Genomic DNA, 15,410 nt, shown 5'->3' with positions numbered 1-15,410 from the left:
TGAGGTGAAAGAATGGGCTATCAGACGGACGCAAGACGATCAAAACATGTACATCTCAATTTCTTGAGTATGCATGCAAAGCAGGAGCAAGTACCCATTTTTCCATTTTCAACTACTGTGATTCTCCATTTCTTCTGAGTCAGAAATAAATGTCTTTTTTGCTTGTTATGTTTCTCTTTCAGGTAATTTCGCTGTCTCTTGGGAACTTGGCATGCTAGACTAATTCCATGGAAAAAATAAACAATGTAACTGAATTCATTTTCTGGGGTCTTTCTCAGAACCTAGAAGTTGAAGAGGTTTGTTTCGTGGTGTTTTCTTTCTTCTATACGGTTATTCTTCTGGGAAACCTCCTCATTATGCTGACCATTTACAGGGGCAAGCTTTTCAAGTCTCCTATGTATTTCTTCCTCAGCTACTTGTCTTTTGTGGATATTTGTTACTCTTCGGTCACAGCTCCTAAGATGATTGTTGACCTATTGGCCAAGAGCAAAACTATCTCCTATGTGGGGTGCATGTTGCAACTCTTTGGGGTACATTTCTTTGGTTGCACTGAGATCTTCATCCTTACCGTAATGGCCTATGATCGTTATGTGGCTATCTGTAAACCCCTACACTATACGACCATCATGGGCTGTGACAGATGCAATAAAATGTTGCTGGGGACGTGGATAGGGGGGTTCTTACACTCCATTATCCAAGTGGCTCTGGTAGTCCCGTTACCCTTTTGTGGACCCAATGAGATCGATCACTACTTTTGTGATATCCACCCTGTGCTGAAACTTGCCTGCACAGACACATACATCGTTGGTGTTGTGGTGACAGCCAACAGTGGTACCATTGCTCTGGGGAGCTTTGTTATCTTGATCATTTCCTATACCATCATCCTGGTGTCCCTGAGAAAGCACTCAGCAGAAAGCAGGCGCAAAGCACTCTCCACCTGTGGCTCCCACATTGCTGTGGTCATCATCTTTTTTGGTCCCTGTACCTTCATGTATATGCGCCCTGATACTACCTTTTCAGAGGACAAGATGGTGGCTGTATTTTACACCATTATCACCCCCATGTTAAATCCCCTGATTTATACACTGAGAAATGCGGAAGTAAAGAATGCAATGAAAAGACTGTGGGGCAGGAAGGTTTTCCCAGAAGCTAATGGTAAGTAGTGGAAAGCGACGATTTAAGCTGGATGATCTTAAATTTTCTGATCTGTTCAGTGAAAACAGTAGTAACAACAGCACAGGGTTTATTTGAGGAACAAAAGAGAGAATAACACATTCTAGACAACTGAGGTATTATTTATCGTCATTATTAATTGATATTATATTTGTTCTAATGTTTCATAATTAGATAAATTTTCTGAAATATCGAGGCCAGAGGAATTTTATTAAACTCACAAGTTCAGCATGATCTTACTCAGCACCATTATTTTTTCTTCCCCATTTTGGCCTTTCTGCCATTGTCTTTAAAGATTGAGAGCCCTCTGTGAAGCATTTAAGGCGGTTTTCTAGCATTTAGAACTGTGATTGAAAAATAGTGAGCACTCAAAATGTATGTGTTGCATGCACAAAAGTATACTTAAAAAATAACAGAGATCTGAGCTACAGAGCTCTGATATAAGTCCTCCAAAATACAGTGGAAACTAGCCTAGTGAGGCCACAAAGAGAGGTGAGATGTGTGCAGTGTGTGAAAGATAAAACACGCTTGAAAAATGAAAGACTGTTCTCATCTTCTGCTTTTGGGAGAAAGCTTTCCCTGTCTCCTTTTCCTCTAGGACACATTTTCTTTACCCAAACAATCTGCAAATTAGGGAAAAAATTACCTCCAAGATCCCCATTGTAATTCTAACACCCCATTAATATGCTTCTGCTAACTGACTTTGACTTGCCTGTAGCCAGCAGTCTCCATTAATGTAAAGTGACTAAAAGAAAAACTAAAGAAACTCAGTGAAAGCAAAGGCATCTGTGATGAGCAGGTGACCTGATTCCACCCACAGGGCAAATACAACGTTGAAATGCGTGGTTTGGAAACTGTAGTTCCTCCAATGTTTGAACAAAGCAGCTTTACTGAATTCAGTGAACCATTCATCGCACATCCCTCCTTCACATCACACAAACGGAGATTTATTTTCCTATAACAAATGTACACATCACTGATTATCCCTCTCATTGTTTTATTATTTTTGCACAAATCTGATTATTCAATTACTGCCCATACCTGGGTAAGTGTTTATGGCTGTGGAGTGTATGTGTATGTGTGTGTGTGTGTGTGTGTGTGTGTGTACATGTTATGTTGAGAACTGTACACAGTGCTTTAAAAAACTATCTCTGATGTTGATACATTCAAAGAAATAAAGATAAGAAAGATCAAAGGCGGCACCATAATTAGAAGTTGTAATTTAAAAACCCTCTCCGTGGAACCACACAAATCCATGTTTATTGTCCCAGCTTGGAATCTCCATGCACTTCCATTTGCTCACTTTTTAATGGTTAGGTCAGTGCTTCTCAAACTTGTCCAATCATGGGAATCATCTTGAGAGACTTTGAACAGATAACAGAATCTGTGCTGACAGTTTCTAATATGTGAGGCCATGATTAAAGGGTATTCAAAAATCTGTATTTTTAACAAGCTCTTGCCATAATTTTTGTACAGTCAGTGGCATATCTTAGCACTTAGATTTAGAAACACTGGAACTAGATGATATTTGCTGTTCTTAGAGCACAAGAGGTCTGTGAGCCAATAAAATCCATGAAATCCTATATTTGAATATATGCCCATGTCTATTCTACTAAGCAATGCAAAGGGAGCTAAACTTGAACTAAATTTAGGAATCAGTGGAATACATAAACATTATCCATTTGTAAATTTCCTCCACAATACTCTTCCCTTCATGTCTTGGCACTAATAACATCTTGAATACCAAGGGATGTTAGTTCTATTGAAGGTCTGACATCCCTAAGACAGTAAAAGCTGACAGATTTATTATTCTCAGGGGCCAAGAAGCAGGACATATGAAATAGTATTCAAGTTTTTACCAGTGACTTTATACATTTATATCTGTTCACAAAAGTTCCCCAGGGTCATTCCCAGTCAGAGGAGCTCGGAGAGTCTACTCTTGGTTCCTTGGAAAGAGATGACCAAGAATCATTGGAACCTAGACTCTCCCCACTTCCAATAGGGGTGAGTCTGGCTTATAAGATGACTTTATCTCATGTGCCTAAAACCACAACATTGGCTGAAAAACACTGGGGTTTTATAGTTTTTGTAGTTTTACACCCTTGCTGTTACAAATGCTGTTACTCAGATATGACTCTGAGTAAAGCCTTCGTTGATGAAAATAAATGGCAATGCTTCTCACTTTCCTGATGGATAACTTAGTTTATTTCATAGTGGAAAATAATAAAAATGTGTCTCCTTATGTCTTCTAACCAGCGGTTATATTTCTGTCCCCAAGCACAGCAAAAGCATTTGAACACATGTCTTCTTACACTGCTCAATGTAAGATGCAAAACTAGTCTTCATGTTTCTCCATATTCCATCCTCTTTTTTTCATTTAAACATATCCGGGAGATTAAAACATTTGTCACAGGTCAGAACCTCTAGAATTTCACCATTTTTATAATAACTGAATGGGAATGCCTCATTATGACAGTGTTTTGATTATGTCCATACCTTACACAGTGACCAGTGTTGTTTTGAGACACAATGCAACTTCATCACTCGATCCAAGTCTTCAAAATAGTCTTTATTTCACATTTGATTATTTTTAATGTTTTCTTTTATTTATTGTCGACAAAGAGAGAGACAGAGCGTGAGCGGGGGAGGGGCAGAGAGAGATGGAAACACAGAACCTGAAGCAGGCTCCAGGCTCTGAGTTGTCAGCACAGAGCACGACATGGGGCTCGAATTCGTGAACCACGAAATCATGACCTGAGCCGAAGTCGGCCAACTGAGCCACCCAGGCGTCCCTTTATTTCACATTTTAGTATTAAAAAAAATCCAGAAGTTAAGTGCACCATAGTGTAAAGAGAGACAGACAATGCCAAACTTCTGTAACCATCAATGTTAACAACAAATATCACATGTATAGAACATAAACTTTCAATTTCAGCAAAGACTAAGATAACATTTCTATTGTATGCATGAGAAAAATAGAACTGCATAAAGTACACTGATCCTACCCTTAGATCAGCTGAACCCCAGCGTTTGCAAAGACACACTAAATGCTTATCGTATAAGCGACAAGGATTGCAGTGGCTCGATATGCCGCATTATTGAGGGGACTGATTCAAGAATAAATAGCATAGTCAAACTATAGAAGTGGGAATTCTGAACCGTACTCTTGAATTAATAAAACCCCCAATATATTGAGTGTATGATACCTTGAAAGGAACAGTATAAAAGGCCAAGCCAAGAGAGGTTGGCATGAGGCACATAGCACGTAACCTTGGTTATACACATAGAGGACCAATACTAAATACCTAAGCATGCAGCCAGCCTCCTTCCTACTATTTCATCCATGGATAATATGTAGGAAAACAAGGAAGTATTTACCGTTCTTGGGTAGGTTCCTTTCCACCCCTCCTTTGTTGATAATTTATAAGAAGAATGCTAACAAAAGATACAGAAGAGCCATTTTCAAATAGTCTTCTGAAAGGCCTGTCTTTGGAGAAAAAACAAATAGCAAATTTGTCACAAAAAGCAAATTTAATTCATTACCAGAGAATGTGGTCTATATATGTGTCAAAAACAGGCTTATTAAAAAATAATAAACACCAGATTTAGGCACCAGCCCACGCAGCTCTAGACATTTCTGTTCACCTTGACCTTTCTGAATTGGAGAATCCCATCAGGAGATAATCACCAGGACATCAACATCAAAACAAAATCCTGACTTAATCTGCCTTCATCTTTCTTATCTCCTTTTCAATATATTTCATTATTTTTCTGCCTCCCCTTATGTTCTAAATTCTCTGATTTCAGGCATTACACGTCAGGGTCTTTTGGGAAGAGAAAAACTATTGCTGAAATCATCATCAACTATGGCTAATTTCCATAAATGGACCCTTCACCTTAAAACCCAGGTTCCTTCAGACCCAAGGAAATATGGGAAACAAACTGATGGTTGCCAGAGGGAAGGTGGGGTAGGGGCTTGGGCAAAACGGGTGAGGCTTGCAGTTATGGAATGAATATGTCATGGGAATAAAAGGCATAGCGTAGTGATTATAGTCAATGGTATTATGGTAGCCGTGTGTGGTGACAGACGGTAGGTACACTTGTGCAGAGCACAGCATAACATATAGACTTGTGGAATCGCTAGGTTGTATGCCTGAAACTCATGTGACATTGTGTATCAACTATGCTCCAAAAACAAACACAAAAACACCCTGGATTTTTGTGCACAAGAGACAATAATAGTTCGAGTAACTAAAACTCAATTTCTTTGTGACGACTTGGTGAAAAGGATGGGGCACTGGAAAATGACAGTTCTGTGGCCTCTCATACTTGAAAGCTTGGTGACCCCACTCTTCTCTGGGCCTCCATTCCTCTTATCGCGCTAGTGGACGACCCTCGATGATGTCAGAGACCCCTTCCAATTCACAAAGCTCGAATATTCTTGTACAAACTAAGGAAATACCTCAATGCACCAAAGCTGGTCTTGGCCAATGCCCCAGTTTTCAGTGAATTACCTCTGCTTCTCAATCTAACCTCTTTATTTCTCGCTGGTATAGGGGCCTGCCTGGATAGAAATGAGACAGTTTTGCGTTGCGTGAAGAATTGTGAAGAAAACGTCAAAGTATGCCATCTGCATAAGCAGCAGTGAAGATTAACAAAATGCACCCCAGGGATGTCCATGTCTCCGGCTAGGTGGCTTCCTAAGCTCGGGGTCTTCTGCAGGACGGGAGGTTTTCCCTGTTGCACAAGTACAGAAAGCATCAATTTGAATACTCGTGAAGGATTTCAAGATGAGGTGGAAAATATGTCATGGAATTACATTTAAAGGAGGGCAGAGTGATATCCATGATCTAATTTGAAAGTTCTAATTCCCGGAATACACCATCAATAGGTACTAAGAGTTAATTACAATAACTTCCATAAGTACAGTGTGAATCGCATAATGACATTGTGTTACATCATTTGTGTATGTAAAGAGTTAAAATATACCATAACACTTGCAAATGTGGTGAGTTGCTTTATTTCTTTATTGTAATGGGTACCTCCAAAAAATGGAGTGCTTAGGACCCCTCTCTCTCTCTCTGTCTGTCTCCCTCTTTCTGTGAGGTGTCTCAGTCAACAATCTGTTTCCCAAAGCAAGACATAACTGTCAAACCATCCAGACCTTACAGTGTGCCCTAAAAAAACTACTATAATGCCCACAATGACTGGGACCATGAAGGACAGACCTATAATGTTCTAGAATGCCAGACATAAGTTCCAGAATGTCAAAGCTAGAAGGGACTCAGAGGTCATGGGATCCATTCCCCTTATACAAGTTTGGAAAAAGAAAGTAAGAGAAAGAGGGTGGCTGAGGGGCCTTCTCTCTTCAAGTCTTGCAACATTCTTTTTAAAGTTTATCTATTTTTGCAAAAGAGAGAGAAAGCTGTGGAGAGGCTGGGGGTTGGGGGGGGGGGGTGCGGCACAGAGGCTCCGGGGCTCAAACTCACAAAGCGTGAGATCATGACCTGAGCTGGAGTCGGATACTCCACTGACTGAGGCACCCAGGTGCCCCAAGTCTTGCAACATTGGAGGACAGCACAGCACCTCACTGCACCTGTTGTATCTGTTGACATGAGGATTCTGTAGATAGAAAGATCCAGGAAAGGGTTTGAACACCAGAGACTTCATTTCCCTTCAGACCGTTTGCGCCAACACCACACTTTCCTCATGGCGTTCTTCATGTCTGTGTTTCTCAGCGTGTAGATGAGAGGGTTGAACATGGGAGCAATCATGGTGTAAAACAGGGCAAAAACTTTGTCATTACTGACAGAATCAGCCACGGGGACATACGTGAAGATGAGGGGCAGGAAGAACAGGAACACAACAGTGACGTGAGAGCTACAGGTAGAGAGGGCTTTGCGGCGGCCCTGAGATGAGCGGGTCCTCAGGGTGGACAGGATGATGAGGTAAGAAATTACCAAGGCAACAAAGGTCAAAATGGACATCACTCCTGTGGTGGTAATGATCGCAATAACCAACAGGCTAGTGTCCATGCAAGCCAGCTTCAGCAAGGGGAAAACATCACAGAAATAGTGGTCTATCTGATTGGGGCCACAGAAGGGAAGTTCGACAATAATCAATACGTGGAGGATTGAATGGATGAATGCTCCGATAATCGAGGCCATCACAATGATATAGCACACCGGTCTGCTCATGATGACCATATAGTGAAGGGGTCTGCAGATGGCTGCATAACGGTCATAGGCCATGGCCACCAAGATGAAGATCTCAGTGGCACCAAAGAAGTGGGCATAAAACATCTGGGCCATGCAGCTGTTGTAAGAGATAGTCTTCCGCTGGGCCAGCAGATCTGTGATCAGTTTGGGGGCCACTGTGGAGGTGAAGCAGACATCCATGAAAGACAGGTAGCTCAGGAAAAAGTACATGGGCTGTTCACTGAGGCGGCTGCCCCTGATGGTGAGAAGAACGAGCAGGTTTCCGGAGAGAATTGCAATATAGCAAAGCGAGAACAGCACAAAGCAGGCAATCTTTGCATCCTCATCACTGAAAAGTCCCAGGAGGATAAATTCCGTGATGTTTTCATGTCCCATTGCTCCTGTGGGTTTTATCATTTAGAGGGGAAAGTTAACACACTTGAAACATCCAACTTTTTAAAATTACTGGTTTATTTTAAAAGCCATCCATTTATTCAATAAATATGTACAGATTATTTATGATGATACGCTCTGATTAGTGCTAAGGGTCGAGCAGTGTATAAAGTACATGCAATCTCTATCCACAAGTGGATACAGTTCATTAGAGTAGACATATACTAACAATAATAGCACAGATAACTAATTGAAATTATAATAATTCCCAAAGTTTCACACTTACTATGAGCAACATGATGAATGAGGACAAGATGAATGTTCTTTTTTAGGTCAAATTTTGAGATGCAATTTCTGCATTGTATTTTCAAGAGTGATTTTTGAATCTCCAGTGTGTATAAAAACGGCACTAAGGTTATCTGTTCTTCAAGGGTGGTCCTATCATTCTCAGCCCGAAGGTGACTAACTGTGTGCTAAATCCTTAAAGTTCAGGAATATCATTAGACATCGATGAGCTCATAATTTTAAATATCAGACCTCTAGGTGACAATTTCAGAAAGTGCCATTAGAACCTTTCCATGAACTTTTGTAAAAACGGAGGGAGGGAAAGAGCCACGATGAGATCTTTGGGGAAAAGGATTGCTCCATTGCATGGGGTTCTGGTGTATTTCTGGCTTCCTGAAATTGACCTCATTTCCCAGTTTACTCTCCAGTCTAACCCAGAAGTTCTCACTGTTTTTGTTTCACTGTTTCACGCTTTCTGGGGCTTCCCAGTAGGACAGTTGCCTTGGAGGGGCAAATTGCATCCAGAGATTCTTTTTCACTAGATCTGTTCTACTACTTTGTATCTCTTTGAATTGAACCGCTTTCTTTCCTTCACAGGCTCACAGGCCCCAGTCCTGAAATATGTTAGTTAAAAAGGACATGTTGCTCTGGTACAAAGTGTTATGCTAACTCTTACTTCCTTTTGGCAACGTTATCTAAAATGTATCACAAAACTGCTACACTCAGTGCTCACTTTTATAAAACCTCCACCTCCACACTGATAAAAGGTGTCAGCCTGTTTATGAAGGGTTGTAATGGTCATGGAGCAATGCCTTTTACTTTCTGTGAGTTCTTATGAGATTACTTTAGAAAAATGTACATTTGGCATAAAAAGAGATTTTTTTTTATTTTTTGAGGAGGGGGAGAAGAGGGAAAAGGAGACAAAAAATCCAAGGCAGGTTCCATGCCGAGCATGGAGCTTGATGCAAAGCTCGATCTCACAACCAGGAGGTCATGACCTGAACTGAAAGAGTCAGATTTTTAATTGACTGAGCCCCACAAACACCCCACAAAGAGATTTGTAATAGGATTTTAGGGAGTTTGTGGACTTTCGGATTGAATTCCACTCATGAACCCCAAATTAACACCCTATGGTCCAATTTCTTGCAAAAATATCTGGAAATATCACCACCACACAAGCAAAACCGTGTGTTTCTGGGCTATGGTGTGATTAGTTTAAAATAAGCGGTGAACAATTATTTTATCTGTAAGCTATCTATTCTTTCTTGAAAAAAAGAATTTCTGGGGTGCCTGAGTGACTCAGTCGGTTAAGCTTCCGATTTTGGCTCAGGTCATGATCTCGCTGTTAGCGGGTTCGAGCCCCACGTGTGGCTCTATGCTGACAGCTCAGAGCCTGGAGCCTCTGCTTCAGATTCTGTGTCTCCCTCTCTCTCTGCCCCTCCTCGGCTCACACTCTGTCTCTCAAAAGTAAATAATAAGCATGAAAAAAGATTTTTAAGCAGAGAATTTCCTTATTGAGTACATAATGGTATTAAAAGATATAAAAGGATTGAAACAAGTTAAAAGATTATGGCATGTTTATGGTTAGGGAAGATCAATATAGGAAAGATGTCAATTCTTCCCAAATTAATCAATACACTCAATAAGGGGAACAAAAATTCTGACAAAATTTTTCATGAAAAACTGATTTCAAAATTCAGAAAGAGTTAACATCCAGAGTAAGTACGTTAATTTTTTAAAAAAGAGCAAAAAGAATAGACATACTTTTCAGAATTGACAAATATTATAAAACTATGGCAATTAAAAAGTTGTGGGTAGAGACATATTGCTGGACTTGAAGACGGTCAATAAATAAACACATATATACTGGAATTTAATCTATATTTAAGTTGAAATTTCAAATTGATATGAACTACAGAGAATTCAAAATGATGTGAATTTTAGTAACTGATGTTAGGACGTTGACTCTCCCTCTGAAAAAAAATACATATATCTCACAAGGCACAAAAAACTATAATCCATGTGGTTGAAAGGTACAAATGTATCAAACAAAACTAGGAAAAATATTTGAGAAATAATTAGAATGGGTTTATAGCTTATGTAGGAACAGTTTTTAAGCAAAGCACAAAAAGAAAACTTATTTAAAAAATAAAATCTATTTAAAATTTCTATATGACAAAACTTCCTATAAACCAAATATTTTTAAAAATGGCCAATGGGAGTAAATATTTATAAATTTTGCGAATCAATCATATAAAGATAAGTAGGCCAATTTTCTCTATTTTTCTCTAAAAGAGCAAAATGTTTGACAAGGCAATACACAGAAAGGAAATTACTGCTGGCCAAAAGTGTATATAAAAATATTCAACCTATGGGGCGCCTGGGTGGCGCAGTGGGTTAAGCGTCCGACTTCAGCCAGGTCACGATCTCGCGGTCCGGGAGTTCGAGCCCCGCGTCAGGCTCTGGGCTGACGGCTCAGAGCCTGGAGCTTGCTTCCGATTCTGTGTCTCCCTCTCTCTCTGCCCCTCCCCCGTTCATGCTCTGTCTCTCTCTGTCCCAAAAATAAATAAACGTTGAAAAAAAAATTAAAAAAAAATTCAACCTCATTAGAATCAGGAAAATACAGAATAAGCAAGAATGAGATACTATATTCCCACTCATCAACTTCATAACAGATAAAATTCAAAAGGCTGTCCATGTAAAATTTTGATGAAGGACCCAGCAAAACTACCCCAGAAAGCAGAGAAAAGGGCATTCTTTGCAGACATTTAAATTTGGAAAATAGATGTGATCTAAAACCTGGTAATAGAATGGAAATAAGGGGTGGTATCTTCCTGTTATGGAGAACTAGACAAGCTTAAATTTTGATCCCTAGGAGACATCTACCATGATACAAATCACTAAGGTATATTTTTGAGTGGAAAACATAATCAGGTGCACAAAAATAATCACAGTATGATAACATGCATGTTAAGAAGAAGGAGGAGGAGGAGGAGGGGGAAAAGAAGGGGGGAAGGAGGAGGAGGGGGGAGGAGGAGGAGGAGGGAGGAGGGGGAGTGCTTATAAATTAATAGGAAAAAGTGTGGAAGGAAAGATTTACTTTTCAGAAATAAGGGGGTGATGGCCAAAGGGGATTTCAGTATTATACAATGTTTTAATTTCTTTATTAATGAGATGATATTTCATTATTACTTCTGTAATTTAAGTTAATTTTAAAACTCATCATTTTATGGGCACCTTGGTGGCTCAGTTGGTCTGACTTCAGCTCAGGTCATGATCTCCCGGTTCATCAGGCTCCCTGATGTCATCCGGGCAGTGCAGAGCCTGCTTCAGAATCTCTGCGCCCCTCTGTCTGCCCCTCCCCAACTTGCACAATCCCTAAAAAAATAAATAAATATTTTAAAAAACTCATCATTGTATAATATGGTTTAAGAAGAACACAATACATAATGAATGAAATTAAACAAAAATGAAACCTTTACCAGAATTCAGTAAATTTATGACTCATCACTTATTACTGCATTGTTTCCTCAATGACTTTAGCAAGTGTAGACATAAACACTCCTCCTCAAGCATTTTACGCATTAATGGTCATAAAAAAATGTAAATATAACTAGATGGATACATAGGTACCCAACTTCCATACTCCTCCATGAGGAGATATTTGATATAAGGAAACAAGAAACACATCTATAACTGCACCTACATTCACACTAATATCTGCATCTCCTTTACACCTATATCTGGATTTTGTCTTTACCTCAGCATTAGAACATCTACTTATACTGTTACAATCCTGATAAAATTTAAAGACATTTCAAGACCATTTGCTAACTATCGCTCTTACCATTGAAGATTCAAGTTCATAGTTTGCTCTTTTCTCATGGCTCCTTGTTTGTTGCACGAACACCAGCTTTTATTTTGGTTTTAACAAAAGGAGACAATAAGTCTGCAACAGAGATTGCCAAATAATCAGGATTTACCGCACAAAAGGTTAACAGCCTTCAATATGTGTGTACTCAATAGAAATGCCACAATATTGAAAATTTCTGCTTACCTGAAATCTTCGCCTCTGGTGCAACAAGTTCATTAAGAAAATCTACACCAGACAACATCCTAAAAAGGACAGTCAGGACACTGATGTTCACTCCACCTTACCCCAACCTCTAAAAAGGGGAATAAAAAAACACTCAACCCTTGACTGCCAGGATCATCTTGGTGTCCTTAGTCTCACAGAAAATATTTCTTAGGATACAAGACTGACTGGCTAGTTCCTAAAATAAAATTGGCAATTGTATTTGCAAGAGAGACAGCTTATAGAGGGAGAAAGTGTTTGAATTAGGCTGAATGCGTTCCAGCATATGGTCCACTAAACCTGAATGGTCCTAGGCAAGTTACACACCCACTGAGCCTTGTTTTCTTCATCTGTAAAACAATGATAATAATAGTACCCACCACATTAGATTTTGGGGAGAATCGAAATAATAAAGTCATATAAAACCTTTAGGTACAGGTATGTGCATCTAATATTGTAAGAATTAACTACATATTAACTTATTATTAATTTTAAAAGGACTAATATTCTATAAATGCTTCACCATTCGTAAGACAAGGGGAGCTCTGGGAATAATTTTTCCTCAATGAGTTTAACATGCCACTGAATATAGATTTCTACAAAAGTTTTGACAACTAACCGTTACTGAAAATCCCAAACGAATGACCAAGACTTGGAGTAGCTTAATAAGATTTCCCATTTCACAGACAGGAGAACGGAAATCAAAGTAAAAATTTATTCATGAAGACGTCCAATATCCTACAATATCCTACAAAAGATAATCTCTTATTATTTAAAATAAGTGAATCAAACACTTCAAGAAAATAATTCTTTTATCCCTCTATTTTACTTAGGTCATTTAGTACTTTTCTGCATGTTTTTTTTTTTTAATTTTAATACTAGGGGCACCTGGGTGGCTCAGTCAGTTGAGCATCTGACTTCGGCTCAGGTCATGATCTCGCTGGTTTGTGGGTTCGAGCCCCGCCTCGAGCGCTGTGCTGACAGCTCAGAGCCTGGAGCCTGCTTCAGATTCTGTGTCTCCTTCTCTCTCTTAACCTCCCCTGCTCATGCTCTGTCTCTCTCACTCTCAAAAATGAATAAATGTTAATTTTTTTTTAATTTTATTGATATATGTATGATCTATCTTTGTTACAGAAACATTCATCAGTTTAATAATTGGAACTTCCCTAAGTGTGATCACTGAAATTTTCTTCCATACCACCCCTATTCATTTCAAATATCAGGGATTATTGCTCAGTATTACAGACCTGTGGCACAGTAGGGCAAAAACTGGAGGTTCTTGTCCTGATCTGCCACTCCCTGCTTATGTGATTTCGGAACAAGTTCCTCAAATTCTTTGGGTATGTATTTCCTCTTATGAAAATAAGGAATAGTAATTTTCATGGATTCTTCCAGCTGCAAAGAACTAATTCTTTAGTGCTTTACTAGCTCATTTACCAGTTTATCAAAATTATCCATTAATTTTCCATCATTTTCTTACTATCTTTATTCTCTTTTTTTAACTGATCCAATTATTTGATTTTTTCCAAACTTTTATGTTTTTTTTTTTTTATCATTGCTTTTCTATCCAAAGTAGAGCACACAGCATTCCACCATTTCTCTTATCCCCCTGACCTGGCAGCTTAACAGTTTCAAGTTTGAAACCAGGATTTCCAAATAGCCTTCCTAGTTTTCATTTTCTGTTAGAACAGACCTTTTAAAATTGTTTTGTAAACTATTAAAATGAAAAATTGTTACATAAAGTAGGAGCCTAAAAGGTTATAAAATAAATCCTTACCAGAAAGATATTTTAGAATACTATTCATGCAAAAAAAAAATTATAACTACCTTAGAAAACAAGCAGATTAGTATAGATGATCCTAGAGCTGTTCAGAGAAATGACAGAGGCTCAGGCATGCAAAAATAGAAAAGGGAAGAAAAAAGAAAAGATGGAAACAGACAAAAAGAGAACTCACGTATTTAGTATCAGCCAATTCCAATTAATATTTAAAGGGATATATCCTTGTCTTCTTGAACTCATGACAGCAGATGAAAAAAAAAATCTCTTCTAAATCCAAAGAATAAGTAGATCTCAGGAACAAAAAAAGCAATGAGAAAAAAGTCTCATGCTTTATAGGTAGTTTTCAAATTATATTTAAAATAAAAATACATCTTAAGGATGGCTGGGTGGCTCTATCGGTTAAGCGCTGGACTTCGGCTCAGGTCGTGATCTCAGGATTCGTGAGTTCGAGCCCCGCGTCGGACTCTGTGCTGACAACTCAGAGCCTGCAGCTTGTTTCAGATTCTGTGTCTCCCCCTCTCTCTGTACCTTCCCTGCTCGTGCTCTGTCTCTCTCTCTCTTTCTCTCAGTAATAAATAAATGTTAAAAAAATTAAAAATAAAATGAATATACATCTTAAAAACTAACTGTAAGTCAGAACAAGAATGAGAATTATATCCCAAAACTGAAAGGAAAATTCCAAATGCATCTGGGCCTTTCTGTCTTGTCGTTTTGCCCTTCCATGCGGTAATGAGCAGCAAGGTCTACTTCCCTAGATGCACTGGGCTTGGAGACTCTTGGAGAAGCTGCAGGGGAAGAATCAGGAAGAGTATTTAAAGGCACTGGAGGGACATCGGTGCAGTGTCGATGGCAATCCTTATGGGAATTCTTGGACAAGACTGCTAAAAATAAACTCTGGTGATTTTAATCTGCTATTGCTTTGGCTTTTCCAAGGTGCTTTCTATAATAGATGTCTTTTAGATTTCCTCAAATATATGAAGCTAAACATCAAACGTAGCTTTTATGGTGAGTGGCCTAAAAGTTTTTAGAGTAGCCTTATTATTTCTATGCAAGGAATAAACCCTAATGCATTCATTATATTTATTGAGGGTCTTCCACTGCTTCTTTTATGAAGGCCAATTATTAATACTGAAGGGATAAAGAAATTGTGGTTTATGTACACAATGGAATACTACTTGACAATGAGAAAGAATGAAATATGGCCCTTTGTAGCAACGTGGATGGAACTGGAGAGTGTTATGCTAAGTGAAATAAGCCATACAGAGAAAGACAGATACCGTATGTTTTCACTCTTATGTGGATCCTGAGAAACTTAACAGAAGACCATGGGGGAGGGGAAGGGGAAAAAAACAGTTACAGAGAGGGAAGGAGGCAAACCATGAGAGACTCTTAAAACCTGAGAATAAACTGAGGGGGGTGGGAGGGAAGGGAAAGTGGGTGATGGACATTGAGGAGGGCACCTGTTGGGATGAGCACCGGGTGTTGTATGGAAACCAATTTGACAATA

The 15,410-nt window shown here is 39.1% G+C and overlaps 2 protein-coding genes across 2 annotated transcripts; one reads left to right on the top strand and one right to left on the bottom strand.

Annotated features, from left to right (window-relative positions):
• The first annotated feature begins 212 nt into the window (after window positions 1-212).
• LOC122482732 (olfactory receptor 4S2) lies at window positions 213-1,163 on the top strand. Its single transcript, XM_043579031.1, has one exon. It carries the CDS (start codon window positions 228-230, stop codon window positions 1,161-1,163), a length of 936 nt encoding a protein of 311 aa, XP_043434966.1. The 5' UTR covers window positions 213-227.
• A 5,676-nt stretch (window positions 1,164-6,839) lies between these two features.
• Window positions 6,840-7,766, bottom strand: LOC122482731 (olfactory receptor 4P4-like). Its single transcript, XM_043579030.1, has one exon. It carries the CDS (start codon window positions 7,764-7,766, stop codon window positions 6,840-6,842), a length of 927 nt encoding a protein of 308 aa, XP_043434965.1.
• Between the last annotated feature and the right edge of the window lie 7,644 nt (window positions 7,767-15,410).

This window comes from Prionailurus bengalensis, chromosome D1 (assembly GCF_016509475.1).
Source record: "Prionailurus bengalensis isolate Pbe53 chromosome D1, Fcat_Pben_1.1_paternal_pri, whole genome shotgun sequence".
In the NCBI taxonomy this organism is placed as follows: domain Eukaryota; kingdom Metazoa; phylum Chordata; class Mammalia; order Carnivora; family Felidae; genus Prionailurus; species Prionailurus bengalensis.
This window is presented reverse-complemented; position numbering and strand designations above follow the sequence as displayed.

Coding starts and splice junctions, on each gene's coding strand:
- LOC122482732 (XM_043579031.1), top strand. CDS start 228: ATGGAAAAAATAAACAATGTAACTGAATTCATTTTCTGGGGTCTTTCT.
- LOC122482731 (XM_043579030.1), bottom strand. CDS start 7,766: ATGGGACATGAAAACATCACGGAATTTATCCTCCTGGGACTTTTCAGT.